At 41.0% G+C, this 17,090-nt stretch overlaps 1 protein-coding gene across 1 annotated transcript in view; it reads right to left on the reverse strand.

Annotated features, from left to right (window-relative positions):
• Positions 1-2,374: 2,374 nt before the first annotated feature.
• Positions 2,375-17,090, reverse strand: part of CCDC174 (coiled-coil domain containing 174) — an 82,899-nt gene continuing 68,183 nt past the window's right edge. Inside the window, exons 8-11 of the mRNA XM_086939255.1 lie at positions 13,590-13,684; positions 10,292-10,439; positions 7,157-7,279; positions 2,375-2,879 (exon numbers count right to left, since the gene is read on the reverse strand). Coding sequence (XP_086795381.1) covers positions 2,611-2,879; positions 7,157-7,279; positions 10,292-10,439; positions 13,590-13,684 — 635 coding nt within the window. The 3' untranslated portion in view covers positions 2,375-2,610. The remainder of the gene's footprint in view (positions 2,880-7,156; positions 7,280-10,291; positions 10,440-13,589; positions 13,685-17,090) is intronic.

Below are 17,090 nucleotides of genomic sequence, written 5' to 3' on the forward strand. Positions count from 1 at the left end.
CAACTGACACCTTTCCATTTCAAATCTTAGAATAGATATTCTTTCCTTTATGGAAAGTGCTTAATGCACTTTTAATGATTACACATTGATTATTGATTTTCTAATGCTATTCTAACAATTGAGATTGATGATCTTCACTTATAACTCAATACAGATGATCTACTAAATATTTGATTAATAAAACACTTTAGCTCATACCAAAATCTCATTATTAACTGAAAATAGATTAGACGTTGAAGGGTTAATATTGATGTGATATGCAGCTCCTGGTTAATCTCAGCCTAAATCAAAGGTCAACTGGCCTATTCAGCTGGGATTTTCTCCTGGATGAATGGTAAATTCTTCTCATGGTAACCCGACACATAACTGAGAACCCTGCACCACCAGTATTTTATGTTTAGAGCTCAGTGGGAGTGTACCGCAGGAGAGGGCAGCGGGGGAGAAGGTTAGAATGCCGTAAAGAAATACAATTGGTGGAGCAAAACTAAAAAATAGGATAAAAATGCCCTGTAACTTAAGAAAAGATGGTAGTGAATAATAGGATGAGGTGGTTTTGGCCCTCAAAAGACTGGAAGTGGACTGAAACATTACAATGGTTCAATGAACAATGCATTACTGACTCTATCTCTGAAGCTAGATAGCACTTAAGCAGGCCGACCACAAGTCAGACAAGAAACCAATATGAAAACTTTCCGCCCCAACTTGTTTATATATTTGATACAACCAAAGCACCTCCCTGGTTAATTTCAGGACTAGCTATGTAGTGTACAATATAATGTTATTTATGGCTCTCAGAGAGCCTCTATTGTTTATTTCATTTGCTGAAAGGCAGAACCCCATGGTATGACATCAGGATAGTTGATAACAAAACCGGTTACCCACTGTTGTAATGTCATATAGGGCTTCCAGGCCAGGTGACAGGCCTCCCCAAGAGCCTGTCTGCTTGTCTGCTTTGGTTGAAAGCAAAAAGCACAGCTGCAGGATGGGGTAAGGAAGGCAGTCAAGGTGGTGGGGATTGATTAAGGATAGCAAATAAGATATTAACTTCTCAAATTAGGGTCAGGAAGTAGAGAGCATGTTCTGTAATATTGGAGGCCATACTTAACGCAACATTATAGATGGGTAAGCATGAATTATGGGCCGGGGGGGGGGGTGTTTCGCCTTGGAGTTATGAATGATATCACAGACAATTTGAGCTCTCTCATTCTCTACTTCATGTCACTCGGAATCCCTATGTGAAAAACATCCCCATAATGTATTTACCCATCTATATTTCTATATGTTAAATATGGCTCTCAAAGAGAGCCTCTACCGATTGTTACAGTTTCTAAATCTCATAACCTACATCTATGACATGGAACAGTTGATAATAAAATTGGTTACACGCTGTTGTGATGCCATAAAGGCCTTCCACGATAGGCTGACAGGCCTCCAGAGAGCCTGTCACCGCAGCTTTGCTTGTCTGCTTTGACTGAAAGCAGATAGCACTGCTGTGGCAGGGAAGGTGGAGGGGTGGGAGTTGTCAATGATGGCAGGTACGTTTTTTTATATTTTCTTTTTACAATCAGGACAGGAATACAGATTTGAGGCAAGGCTAGGTATGGCTTCCCCATCACTCCTCTGCCACTGCGTAGCAGTTGAAAGGCGGCAGATCATTTTGGGGGCAATACATAAGATGAAATTATAGTTGGGTAAAAGTAGAACTACAGGATTTTTTAACCTTGGTGTTCTGAGAGACATCAAGGAAAATGTGAGCTTCGCTCTTGTTGTCTATTTGACGTCACTCAGAACCCCTCTATATAGTATGTACACACAGTAATGTAAAAGATGCATTATTCTTCTATGCCAAAATTGCAATTGGTCCTGTTAAGAGCTTACAAACATTTTAGCAACCGTCTTCCAAATGTTGTAGAGGTACAAATGCTGCCCCTAAAATGTTTTAAGCATTAATAAAACACAGGCATTGGTTGTTGCTGTCATTCCATAGCATCCCTCCTTATTCTGAACCTTCAGAATCAGTATTTCCATATGGTGAGGTAATATCACCTTCATCATGCAGGAACTGGTTGTGAACGCAACAGTAACCGACCAAGGATATCCCACTATAAGAGGAGAAAGGTAAAGTAGCCATGAAACTTCAGACAGTTTGTTACCTGTAGCACACTTGTTCAAAATACAGTAGATATCCGATTCAATCTGAAGGAAAACCAACCTAGGGTGCATATGCTCCATCCAACAGAATGGCAAGTCACACGTAAAATTAGCCCCAAAGCCAGATAGTAATGCTAAAATATTACAACGTTGTACTTTTGTTTTGTTGAAAATGTGTGTCATTGAAAATGTTTTAAAAAGACTACCACCAATGCTCAAAAAATAGAAGCAACAATAAAGTCCTTTTTTAATAATTTAGTTATGTGACAGCCTGAAGTTGAATCTACCAGAAGAAACTCAAATGTTTGGGGTGGGGGTGTGACAAACATACGGAAGCTACTGAGCAAGTCTTTCAAGTGGGCTGGGGCTTGTCTTTGGGAAACGTTTTTTTCAGGATTCCTCAAGCTCTTATTGCCTTGTGAAGGCACCACAAGCTCAGGGTCATTTAAATGAGGACGGTCAAGTCACGCGTCGGTAGAAAGAAAGCAGGTCATCCAGTTTGGAGGTTGTGGGATTCGGTGCAGACTGTGTAAAGCTCTGGGTATTCTGTGTTGGTTGAAAGCGCTGTCCTGAGGGTCCCCCTGGATTCCCAGGGTGTTTCCAGCTATGGCTCTGGAAGCTGCCAGTTTTCCTCTGATTAGTGGTGTAACTCGAAGGTGGCGCAAACTCTTCATCTCGTTCATCCCTGGGATCAGGGCGGGACTTGGACCATTTGCTAAAAGTAAGTTCTAGAAAATAAAAAAATAATTCGATTAACAATACTGCATCCAGAGGCATTTGCTTGTATTAAAAGATTAATGTAAAAACAATTGACAAAGACGAAAGCACAAATAAGGAATTGATAAATCAGTTATCCTTGTAGAACATAAAAGGTGGGCATCAAATCCGACATCAAACAGGTTTTTTTTATTGGCCTATCAGTGTCACTAAGTATGTTACATAACCTCAACTTTAAACAAAGCCAGAGCAATAGGACAGACCCAGCTCATAGGATTAAAGCCAGCCATTCCTAAGGAAGTCTTGAAATCTCTCTATTCTCCAGGTGACCAGGGCTTATGTGGAAGCAGTCTTTGAGGATGGTGTGAAGGATTGTGGGCAAGCCTAGTATCAGCTGATTGCCAAAGATGCTCTTTTGTTACTTCACCTTTGATAAGATACACTACATTTGCCTTTCGTGAAGGATCTTGAATTATCGTCACCCAATTCCTTACTACAATGACACTCTGTTTGTCTGCTTCACTGGATGGGGCACAATTAAAATGTAATAAGGATTTACAATGTGTCAACTTGAACTACAGATGTTAGTGCAGTGGGAAGAACCAGAAGCAGATGGACTGCTGTCAAAAAGGACCATTTCACAAGGTAGCAGCTGCTTCAATGGAACTAAAAAAGAAGTCAGAAGAGAAAGCACCACGTCTTTCTCGTGGGACCCCATCTCTCTCTAAAGGAATTATTCCGGCTGAGTGATAAGAATGTAACGCCCTCAACCATCCAAATTTCCTACTAAATGGGGTCCCAATGTTACACTTACTTTTTCACACCAGGCTTCCGAATTGACTGATTTCTCTGGTTAATATATGACGATAGTGAAATATTGGTCTTTTGTCAATATTAAATTGATCTACTGTTAAGAATAGAAGAAGATGAACCACATAATCTTTTGCATCACTGTTCCATTACTGGAGTATTGTGGAAGAGACAGCAGCTGTACCATACAAGAGGCAGAAAGAAAGAATACACTTTGAAGTGATATTTGGTGGTAGCAATTGGTTGCCTGACTGGCTCCAGTGACCTACTGTGTGCACACAGCTAAGTTGCAATGCGCTGCTCTTGCTGGTTCACTGTCTCGCTATAGCGCTTCGGCACCTTCGGGTTTTAGTGCGTTCTATAAATGTTATCCTATGTGTTTGTGAGTGAGTGAGTGTTGTGCATTTGTGAACACAAGTCTCTGCTTGTGTACAGGTGTATCCGACTGTGCATGCTTGTGCGTGCCTCTAACTTTCTGTACATCTATTTGCCAATATTTGTCAATTATAGTTCACAAGTAGCTTATAGTCTGATGTAAGAACTGCTCCAGACCCCCAATCTAATATGCACCTTCTGTTTTCCTTCACGATTCACTTACTCTTTCCCCAACCACCAAATATAGCTTTGTGAGTTGGGATACATAGTAAATAGATCGGTTAACATCAGTGCTGTGGGGATAAAAATGACAGCCGAGATATGCTTTGAATCAGCGTCAATGATAAACTTTGTTTTCCTGTGATCCCAGAACTAGTTGCAAAAAAAGTACCCTTTTGTTGAAGGCATTGAACATGTGTCAACTAGAGAATGAAATGTCTGCAATAGGCCTGGGCGGTAAATTCTGTTCAGCTCGCGGAATTTGGGTAATTTCGCTTTCCGCAGAGAACACGAAGTTGCCCAAAATACTGCGTTCCGCGACTTTGCAATTTTTTTTTCTTGTTCGCGTTCTAAGAATGCATGTTCGCAAGATATTTCCCCTCGAGCACGTAAACAGATTGCGAACAGGAAAAAAGCATTGTGTATAACATGTTCGTTGAGATTTTTTACCGTTTCTCGGAGATTTGCGTAACGCGATTCAGCAAATTCCGCCCACACCTAGTCTGCACTCAGACGGAAAAGTCCCAGAAGAACGTGACAATAATATATAGAGAGGAGACACAGATGTCCCAGAAGAGCCGGATATATATGTGAACAAGGCTCCGGGTGAGCAGAAACATTATGGCGACTAGCACGCAACTTTTGAAATAAAGAACAGCACTAAATCTAAGGTCCGTGTCTGTGCTGCTTGGGAGGGCGTGTGTAGCGAGCGAGCCTGGAGGCGGAATATATATATCAGTTTCTTTTGTCCTGACTACACCAGAGAAACGAAAACGGACCCAGGCAGGTAATTTCCAATATTTTTATTTTGCGTGCAACGCCATGACCGCCATGACGCGTTTCGGGCCCTATGAGCCCTTGTTCACATAACGTTGTAATGGCAAGCCCCACCCATATAAAGTGCAAGTGCAGGTATATCCATACTAATAAAATAAAGAGAGAGCCCAAACCTTTGAGGCGGGTAATTTTAGGAACCACAGCACCAATCACAACACCCAATACAGCGTTGGAAAGGGCAGTTGCAGCAGAAGGACATAGGCTATGCAGACGTCACCATATACATTTAAAAGGTAAAAGTACCGTGCCAGCAAAGTAGTCCCTTGTGGGCGTGTCTGCCCTGTGCTGTGGGCGTGTGCTGGGGGCGTGACAAACGCTGGGGGCGTGTGATACATTCCACCCTTCATGCCATGTCTCATCATATTGTGTGCTAATCCCACCCTGCTCACTTTAAATACCCCTGCACCCCATTATCATAGCCCACCCTTACTCCTTAAAATACACCAACACCCTTAAACACTAACCCATTTTAACCCTATAAATATACCCTGTACCCCAAAACCCAAACCTATCCCTAAACCCTAAAAATACCCCTGTACCCCAAAACCCAAACCTATCCCTGAACCCTATAAATACCCCTGTACCTCAAAACCCAAACCTACCCCTGAACCCTAAAAATACCCCTGAATCCTAAAAATACCCCTGAACCCTAAAAATACCCCTCAACCCTAAAAATACCCCTGAACCCTAAAAATACCACTGTATCCAAACCTACCCCTGAACCCTAAAATACCCCTGTACCCCAAACCTAGCCCTGAACCCTTAAAATACCCCTGTACCCCAAACCTACCCCTGAACCCTAAAAATACCCCTGTACCTCAAAACCCAAACCTACCCCTGAACCCTAAAAATACCCCTATACCCCAAAACCCAAACCTAGCCCTGAACCCTAAAAATACCCCTGTACCCCAAAACCCATACCTATCCCTAAACCCTAAAACTACCCCTGTACCCCATGACCCAAAATTATATCTCAACCCTTAAAATACCCAAACACCCCAAAACATATACCTCAGTACCCCAAAACATGTACCCCTATTCCCATACTTACCTTATCCAAACATTTTTTAAAAAAACATGCTTTTACCATTCTTGCATTTACAACGAATTTCGTTGTAAATGTATGCGTGGTAAAAGCATATAAAATGTAATGCCATGCGTTATAATGGCATTGCGGAGTCATGGTACTTTCGTAATGAAAGTATGCAGAGTGATGGTATGCCGAAAGAAAGTTGCGGAATAATGGGTTTTTACCCTCCCCCGGTAAGTACATTGGTGGCACGGCGGCCCACATCTCCAGCAACATACTCATATTTTTTCACCACCCATTTGAAAAATGCACGTGCATGGCATGCCCAATGATAAGGGAGTAAAGAACAAAGGGCAGATATTAACTGGACAGTCAAGGGTTCTACAGCACCAGTGGAGGCAGATGTTTAGGTATGGTGCACCCATCATAAAACGACATCAGGGCTATCAGCAACACAATTGTAAATGCATATAACACAGAAACTAGTTACAGCCACTAGAAGCTGCTACCCAGATTATATGTGGAATTTTATAAGCTGCAGCAATGCTGCAGAAGGAAACAACAGTTGAATACTGTGGACCCGACTCACAAACGGACTCACGACTCGTAAAATCACGAGCACTCGGGTGGAATCTCTGCACTGCAGTGCTCAGTTGGGAGAGTTTTCCCCAAGTTCGGGTACTCCACACTTGCAACTTTAAGAGTCAAAGTCCCTGTGTGAATTGGGCCCTAAATGTTTGAAGTCTACTTCGAAAAGCTAAGTACCTTTCAAATGTGCTGTATGCAGTGACCTGATGAATACTTTACATGTTATTAGATCTAAGGATGTGGTTTCAATAGCAACCGAAACAAAACAAAAAAACCTTCCTCAAGAGCCCAACTTGCTGCTACTTAACTCTAAAAGCCATTCCAAAGACTAGAAACTAAAGCTCGATCTAATACTTTTGCTTCCTACAGATTAGAAAGCATCATCAGAGAAGAGCAATTATCAAAGAACCAGTGGAAAGGTTTCCTTACCTTTGCCTATGTCCCATTCTCGGACGTAAGGAACACCAGGTTTCGTATCTTTCCTCTCCTGCACGATGACTTCCACCTTCCTATCAATGCCGACTTCTGGAACCAATGGGGCTGCTGCTTCCTCTGTGGGTATGGTGGGTAAAAAAATAGTTAGTGAGGTAAAAAGTACTTGTTTTATCATCATACCTGTTTTTTTTTGTTTTACAAAACATGTTTAATGGAAATGTTCTCAGTTCTGGAAACGGTATGGGTCAATTCTAAGAGCCACTAAAGATGAACAAGTTTGCTGAGGGGAGAAAATAATAACATAGAAATTGAGGTTCCACCCCAGAAGGCTCGTCTTTGGATCTTGCATTACGGGCAGGAGCCCTGAAACTAGAGGCATTATAGAGTAAGCACTCTTTCAGTGACAAGAAAACGCCACAGCCTGCGTTCATCACGGACTCTGTATGTTCCAATGTGAAACTAAAACTTTATGACCTGGTCTGTTATGTAAATGTGCTCTATCTTTAGGAGAGAAAATCTGGAGAACTAGATCGCATCAATCAAGAATGGACCAGTGGAAAAACGGAGGCACCTTTAATACTAAATATAGGACTCAACGCTCAGATACTCCTAAGAGTTACGTCTTTGATGCAACCAAAGGGTGTTTTATGCTCTGATGGATGTAATAATGCATTTCAACTCAAAAATACAATTTATAAGTATCTGCATAATTCCTGTCACATTAATACTAATGAGGTAGGATTACCTCTGAGAATCCCTGTGAATGTCTGCAAACACAAAATAGGTGTTCTGTGAGGGACTGAAGACCGCCATTCCTGCATTTGCAAAATGGAGATATTGAAGCCTCTATACCTAAACCCAACAGAGGCTGCAATGTTAAATAAAACTGACACGATGAGTGGATACTGTGGGGAGCGTGCTGGAGTTCACTGGACTGCTCTCTACTGTTCGCAATCCTGCAGCAGTCATTCACAACGTGGGCGATCTCTCTCACAGAGATAGCTTGCGCTTTGCAAATGCATTACCCCCACCCATCAGGTGATAACATTTCCTCAATGGATTGCAATTGCTTTAGTGGCTGCAATGCACTGATAAATATTCTTCCAAGTCACAGGAGCAGGGGGCTTTTCATACGCCCTTTTCCTTGTGCGTCACTAGTAGTCGCAGTGAGCACTCTGTGAATGGCAAATCCATTTGCGACTCATAACTCTTTTGTAGAAGCCCAAGTGGGGGGTTTCAGACTGGAAAAGTCTGCATCTATGAGCATCACAGGGTTTGGAAGTCTGAAAATGTTTCTTTCATCAGGCCCCTAATTTTGGTCTGTAGGAATTACATCACATCTAGTGTTGCATGCCTAGTGGGAGACTGAACGACTATCCCGTCAGTTAGTGAAGGACTTGCTGTCACTCAATGCAGAATCTTTCCCTTATGCAAAGGTTAGGTTTTATCAAAGAAAATAAAAAGGATATTGGCGAAGGGGATTTGACAGAAAGGTGATAAACTTGGTAGTTAAAAACACTGAACTTAAAATGGAATACAGTAGTGCCCCAAAGCAGGGTGACAGGCTACCATAGGTTTAGACACTTGTATGTTCCTAACATTGGACACACAGGACATTCTTTGGGTAAAACTCCTCGTAACAACAGGTGCAAGGCTGACTTTAGCATGGGTTAAGTAAGCTATCACTTCCTGTTATCACAAGAGGTGGCTAGAGGCAAACTGAATCCATAAGATTAGGCAGTGACTGTGACTGGTTGTATTTTCCGGCTTTGAAATGCCAACTTGGGATAACTCTGGAGGTATGGATTGCCTTACATCTCTTGCATCTTTCAAGTATGCATCATAAGTAAAATTGCAACACTTCATTCCTTAATTGGAGAGTTGCTGGCTTCAAGGCTTTGATTACAAATAAACAGGTATTGCAACAGAATTGCTTATTTATTACATATACTCAACAGCACTATTTAATGCTTTTCTTTGCGAGACTAATAAGTTTATTTCTCTTCTCAAATATTAAATATATCAATACACCAGTGATGTAAGGATAATTCTTCTACTTAGGGTTGACCTGGACTTTGCACCAAGACAGACTATTGAGGGTTTCAGTACTGGAACTACTAGTAACATGAATGATTCTAGCCTTTCAGCAGCTAAAAGACTGGCATCAGGGATAGAAAGGAGCTACATTTACTTTAAAGAAGTCCTACATTCAAATCCTCAATGAGTCACAAAAGTAAATCATACCTCACAAATATTCAGAACAAATTTGTCTTCATTCTTAAGAAGCCAGAATGTTTTTGCTCACCATGTCATATTGCTTAGAGTGCAAAACAAAAATGATTGTGAAACACATGCCATTGGAAACGTAAACGTAAAATCCTTAAACCTCAGTTGGTCATAAAATATGTTACTTAAACAGTACTTTGTCCTCAATGAATACCTTGGGACCTGCCTAAAGGGCAGACCAGGACAAATATTCCCTGGGTTCAATTTGCAATGCACAATCTCTCACCCAGATAATACTACTGGAACTAATGCTACATTTCAGAAATGTGCTTCAAAATGCATGGATCTGCAATGACTGATACAATCAAAGAAACTAGAGGCTGGATTAAATGAAAATGCTCCACTGCTTAGGTAATGTTTGTGAACTGCTTTATAATGTAATGTTTTCGTTCCTTGAGATTTTTCTGCAACCTCTGCAAGACAAGTTAACTTGTTTGTTTTGTACAACAATTAAAAAAAAGATCCTAATAAAAAATAAACTGGCTTTAAAGTAAAATAATGTGATCAAACATTTAGGAAGGGATAGGGCCCTCCAGCACCATCATACCAGACTGAACATATCTGAAATAATACATTAGCGCTTGGAGACTTCTTGGTAATAGTCACATTATTCTGACTGCACAAAAAGGCTAAAGAATGGCACTATAAGGAAAACAAATTAAAGTTTTGGAAACCTAACACAGCTATTTGTTGAAAAGAAAGATGTTCAATGACAGAATCGGCTTTTTAGTATCCTCTTTGTTACTCTGCACCATGATAACCTTTTCTCTGATCCAAGCATGTGCTTTCAAATGTTATTTAAAGTGAAACCAAAGCACCACAAGTCATTTTAACCAAACTCACCTTTAGTATTTTCCAGTTGTTCCTCTTCTTCATCGGGCCCATCCCCTTTCAGCTTCATCTTCCTCTTGCGCAGTTTTGACAGCCGAGCTTCTAGCATTCGCTTTCGTTTCTCTTTTAGGTTTTCCCTCTTGACTCTTTGTTCGACGGTCTATTTCAAAATCAAATTTCATTAACAAAAACTTGTGAGCAACTTAGGGGAATATTTTAAAGTTCTGAAAAGTTTGCAGTGTACATTGCTGATGGACATATAGAATGAAATAAAACTGACAATAGACCTTCCGCCTGCGTCATGCTTCAAGTCTTCGTACATGATATGGGTTTAAATATTCACAAGGTAGTTAATTAACGATGTTCAGCTCAAAAATTTCAAAGAACTTTTTTTAATGCTCGTTAGTGCATACCACTTATTACAGTTGTCATCATTCTGCAGAGACAGTACTAAACAATAGAAATCATTGAACAGTACACAATACCTCCTTACTTAAATTTCATCGCACCTATACTTTTCCAAGTGTAAAAGCTGGGTAGACATGAACCTAGAGATAAAACCATAGGGCATCAAGTAGCCATATCATATCAATCAGGCACAGTATGAACATCAACACATTTAGGCAAAAGCCATTATCCAGCAGCGACAGAGCTCCAACCCATTTCACCAAACTATGCAAAAAGAAACAGTAAGTGTGCATTGCAAAAAGAAAGAGTGACTGTGCATCTTTAGGACTCCTTTGATGCACATTATTTCTTTTTTCCACACAGGCTTGCGTATTGCCCTTTTGTGAAAACAGAATTCATAATTTTAGGTTTGGCAGGGTATGATAAGGGATACAATGCACCCATGATGGCAAGCTCCTCCTTGACCACAGATAGAGCCCTTTTGCTGTGTGGAACCAAAACCTGCTGTCTCCCACTTAAATGTTCTTCTTGCTTCCGGTCTTTTTAGTACTCGGGACCTGATTTAGATCTCGGCAGACAGGTTTATCCATCACAAAGGTGACGGATATCCCATCCGCCAAAATATGTCGGCAGACAGGATATCTATCACCGTTGTGATGGAGTAACCCATCCGCCAAGATCTAAGTCTTAGGAGTTTGGGTCTCCAAAAGTCATTATGACAGGACACCTGTCATGTTGCCAGTCTCAATGGCCTTTTGGTTAGGATCCTATGGCTTTTACTTCTGGCGGGAGAGACGCCTTGCTTGAGAATTTTTTTGGGGGGTATTTGCACCATTTTTCAATTGTTACCTTCCAAGACATTAAATATATCACCTTTGCCTTGAGCTCGAGGTTAGCTGTAGTTTTCAAATGAATGCCTCTAAGTTGAATAACCAGGGAGTGGAAGAATGTCTAATGTAAAATAATGGTACACCAGCTTTCGTCCATATTCTCATAAAACTCGATACCACAAACCTTGATGATGAATTAAAAAAATATACATTTACTGATTTAAAAAATATATTTTACTCAAATTCACCTGTGTTAACAAGGTATTGGTTTCAGGCGAAGTTTCCTATAAATACAGTTCAGTTTGCATCTGGAGGCAACATTCTGCACTGGCCTGCAATGATATGCTTTTGGAAAACTTCGAAATGCTCCACATATCTTGGGAGTAAGTCTATCGGTTTATGATTGACCATAAGGAAATGCAAAGAGCCTGCCAATTTCCTTAATTTTTGATTGCATGTCTGAGGTCCTGCTACTAACTTCACTCCATGAATTCCTCCCAGTCAGCTTTTCAAAATGTTTGCAACCTAAGAGTCATTTTTGGAAACAAACCTTACACGGATTCCACAGGGCAACACGTTCCCTAAAAACACACCTGGCACCAAGCAAAGTATGCAGAATCCTGCTTGTTCTAATTCTGCCTCAAGACTGCCCTAGCACTGACAACAACCAGGATAGAATGCTGAACTACTGAGGCAATCCCAAGAAGATGATGATCAAACCTTGAGGCACAGATCTTTAAATGTCATAGCATTTGCTCCCAACTTACAAAACCTGTCAAAGTCAAGACTTTGAATAAGACCCTGAACAATGTTCCTACCTTTCCTATTTGACTACGCCAAACTGACCAACCAGACGCCTATGTTCGCCAACCAAAACAAACGCTCTCTTCTTAAGGACCAAGGGAAGCATTTATGAGACAGTATACTACATTTACGAAGCTCCTCCATCTCGAAACTGCTTTCCCTAGCAGTATGACACCAGCAGATCTTTAAAGATTTTGGAAAGTCTCAGAAAGTTAGCTGTTGCGTGAAGTCATGTTCTAAGATGGCTGTTCCATCTAGCAACAATATTCCTCAAGAACATTCTTTTTCTCTTCTTCAAAGCGCTATGACGCAATGTCTGAGAAGTGCAAAGCTACATACAGCAATACAATATATAATAAATGTAGAAATATGATTTTCTTTAACTTCTGAATGTATATTATGGAATCTTATGTTGAGCTAGCATGAGTTACTGCTAACTAAATAGCTTTTTATATGATTCATCAAAAGAAATGAGACAATGACACTCATACTGGGTAGGTGAAATGTTTGCCTAGAGTTCCAAATAAGACATGCAATACCCAGCTATTTAGTGGGAGTACCCTGTAGTGCTGTAAGGGTGAACAGCCCCGATTAACCCCATCCTGTTGCAGCACTAATATCACCAAGACGTGCTCCTTGCATGGAGAAAAATCATTCTAACACACAGGAATGGTTAGCAAATGTGGCATTTACATTCTAAATTGCACCCCGATTGCAAATAAGCACAGAATTTGCGAAGCACAATTCTATAATCTTAATTATTTCTGGGTAATTTTGGGCTGAGATTAGTGCTCAGTTGTTAGAACAAGTGCATTTAAAGTTTGTTCCAGATGGTTTGCTTGTAAAGAACTACAAAGGAGAGCACAATCCAAGGTCTGACCCCCTACACCATGAAGCATCATTTGCAGTTTCAGTTGCAATGGAATTTTTGAGATTTGGGTGGCCTATCTGGCAGAGGGCGAGAATATTATTTGCATGTTCTCTTAGAAACAGTCAAGAGTAGATGGGGAAGAAATGATCAAGCATTGTGTTTCTTCTGTGGTACTAGCACAGCTGCAGCTTTTAAGATTATTTGGAGAAGGAAGATTTGGATTTTGGAAAATTAATGAAGTAATATGTTATATACTGGAATCAATACTTGTAGGGGACAACACTTTCAGATTTTTCTTTGAGTATTGGGGGAAGAAGAGAGATTAAGAGGGTCAGTTTAATATAGTTACACTGTACAATGAACCTCACAGAAGATACACACACCACTTTATACATACCTGGTCTCGCAGCATCTCCAATGTCTCCATTTGCTTCCTTCTGTTCTCCTGGTCACGTGCAAAGGCAAAGTACCCCACACCAAGCTCTCTGGCCTCTGAAACAAAGCACATTTTTTATCAACATTATACTCTGTTGTGTATGCAGAAAACGTGTCTACATGGAAACAATGAACAGTCCATATAAAACAAAGTGAAAAACACTTAAAACCTCATGTAAGCAAAGAGGGGGGATCTTGGAAGGCAGTTTTTTTTATCTCAGATTATCTGCTTTTGCACTATTCCGAAGGCCCAATGGTGGACACTCATTTCTGATCACAGCAGAGGCAGTTTAACGTAGCACAGATAAAGAGTTCCTACTCACTAACAAAGTTGTTTCGTAATGACACAGATGCTGGGAAAACAGTGAATGGCAGAGTAAAGAAATGGCAACATATTACATTACATTATTATGGTAGCCAAAGAAAACAAATGCAAAGATACAGCCATCTTTTCCCAGCTGTTAGAGGACAGGCTCCCCGTGGATCATAGGCCGATAGCCTTTCCATAACCAATCAGTCTTGGTCTGCCTTACTAAATGAGGATGCCTTACTCCCAACCATAAAACAAGAAAAAATTAGAACTCTCTTTTATAATATATATATTTTCATATGAAAAGAGAAGAGTCTGGGCATACACCAGACCCTGCGGACAATGGCCATTCTGCATATATATATTTATAATGATGGCTCTGGCCAAGAGGGCAGCTGACGATTCTAAGATATAATTTTTTTTTCAAATATAGTAGGAGGGCACGGTTCAGATGATTAGTCTGCAATATTGATAGTTTTAAATGTTGCTTCATTTGTTATTCACTAGTTGAAAAAGCATAGTCAGGCGGTTGCATGAGGAAAACAGTACAGTTTGGAGAGAGAGACTATGAGAAGCTAATGCTACCTGCATTTAGGACGAAAAGTAATTTGAGTTGATCAGATTTGCCAATAAACATATTCTGCCAAGTAGTGCTGAGTTCCCAGATGTAATAAGTGTTGGTTTGAGAGATGCCTACGTTGCACAATCCAGAGATTATTTTGATGACCACTTTAGTTGGCATGTTGCATCTGAAATGTGATAAATGATAGGATAGTCTGAATTATGTGAGGGTTACTTTGAAGATTTTGAATTGGAATCACTTTTTGTTGTTATGGTTTTAGGTGTTAATCATGGTCTTTTGAGGGTTCTTTTTTCAGTTTTCACAACAGATTCACATTTCCGACAGTTACAGATGGATAGGGGTTGTAGACGGAAACTATGAAAGACAGGTTGTGGGAGAAGAAAAGTAAGAATGGGAGCTGGAGCTACAGAAAGATTTAGGACAGTAAAATGTTTGCCATTTTGTTCTGAGCAGAGGCTGTTCAGCTGCAAAAAACACTCGGATACTTAGAGGGTTGTAATCTTTTGTTCATTATTGGATTGTCCAGATGAGGCGATTTGATCTGGAGCAGCGGAAAGTCAGCCAAACGAGGGACTACGATACCAAAGTAGGCAGTAGTCCATTGTAGTTCCATATTTTTATGAAGTTGTGCTTTGATCTGGAGGATTTGAATTTCGTCGATTTTTGAATTGAGTTAATTTGATCCGGAGAAGCAAAATATTAGCAACCATAGGCACTTGGATACTCAGTATAGTGTAATCTGTTGTAGATTCTGTATTTGTGGCACATGATGGTAAGATCCTGGTACAATGATAACTGGTCAAATGCTTATGGCAAGCCGGTGGTTTCAGAAAACCCACTGCCGCCTTCTTGATCACTTCAGGGTTCCTAGTTCTTTCCAGCAAGGCTACACATGCCAGCTTTCTAGCATTAGCTGGCTTGATGTGAGACATGATTCAACACAATCCAATTTAAAGTGGATCAATTTAACTGCTTTACCAACTTAATGCGTACTACTACCCTGATTGATTCATGTCTACTACACCTGCAATAGCATAGATGGATATAACACCTTCAGGAAAGACTGCTTCAGCAATGCTGACATAGCTAGTATTCCTTGAAGCACATCATAAAAAAAAAACAATAATAAGGCCTTGAAAAATCATTAAAAAGTTACTAGATCTAGGAACTTGAATAATTTACTCTAACTAAATGTAATGCACTTGGATCCATAAACTGGTCTCAAATTGTGTGATCCTAAGCAAATATTTTATTTTACAAAGCTGCCTTTTTTCATTATCATATTTGAGTGCAAGTTAAAAATATGTGAGTTAAGAATTTCAGCTGTCCAAAAACAAATTGTTTGATTAAATAGACTAAACGTTTGCTCCATGTATAATAAGAAATGAGCCCACATACAGGGTACAGGTGATCAATGACTTGACTCTTCGTTCAATAATTGCATTGCCATAAGCGCAGCGGCATGAGTGTTTATCAGTTCATATTTAAAAACTCACTTATATTACTAACACATGATGTGGTAGCGTAATATTTCAGCCAGTAAATATACCATCGAAATGGGTAAATACTTTCCCACTAACATGCAGGTTTACTGATCAATCTATCTAGCCTATAAATAATCTGTGAAAATTGGGTTTCAGCAAACATTTATAGTTTGCACATCACCAAGCAAAAGTATTCCGATTTGTTTTCATCCTATTACCATATTTTTTCCATCACACAGAATTACAACAAGCATTTACAATGCAATGGTCTCGGCATTATTAAAGGTAGAGCTATTGGCAATGCTCATGACATTTTTTTACATTTTTTTAAAAAAACATAAATAAATGGTATTGTCATTTACAATGGCAATAGGTGAGCATTAGAGAGTAGTAGAGAGTATTCGCGGACACAGAGCCACACACACAGAAAGCCCCACACACACACATACAGAGAGAGCCACACACACACACACACACACACACACAGTCCCACACAAAGCCCCACACCCACACACACAACGCCCCCCACACACACACACAACGCCCCCCACACACACACACACACAACGCCCCCCACACACACACACAACGCCCCCCACACACACACACACGCCCCCCCACACACACACACGCCCCCCCACACACACACACACAACGCCCCCACACACACACAACGCCCCCACACAACGCCCCCACACACACACACAACGCCCCCCCACACACACAACGCCCCCCCACACACACACACACAACGCCCCCCCCACACACACACACAACGCCCCCCACACACACACACAACGCCCCCCACACACACACAACGCCCCCCACACACACACACAACGCCCCCCACACACACACACAACGCCCCCACACACACACAACGCCCACACACACACACACACAACGCCCCCCCACACACACACAACGCCCACACACACACACAACGCCCCCCCACACACACACACAACGCCCCCCCACACACACACACAACGCCCCCCCACACACACACAACGCCCCCCCACACACACAAAACGCCCCCCCACACACACAAACAACGCCCCCCCACACACACACACAACGCCCCCC

This window comes from Lissotriton vulgaris, chromosome 9 (assembly GCF_964263255.1).
Source record: "Lissotriton vulgaris chromosome 9, aLisVul1.2, whole genome shotgun sequence".
NCBI lineage: Eukaryota > Metazoa > Chordata > Amphibia > Caudata > Salamandridae > Lissotriton > Lissotriton vulgaris.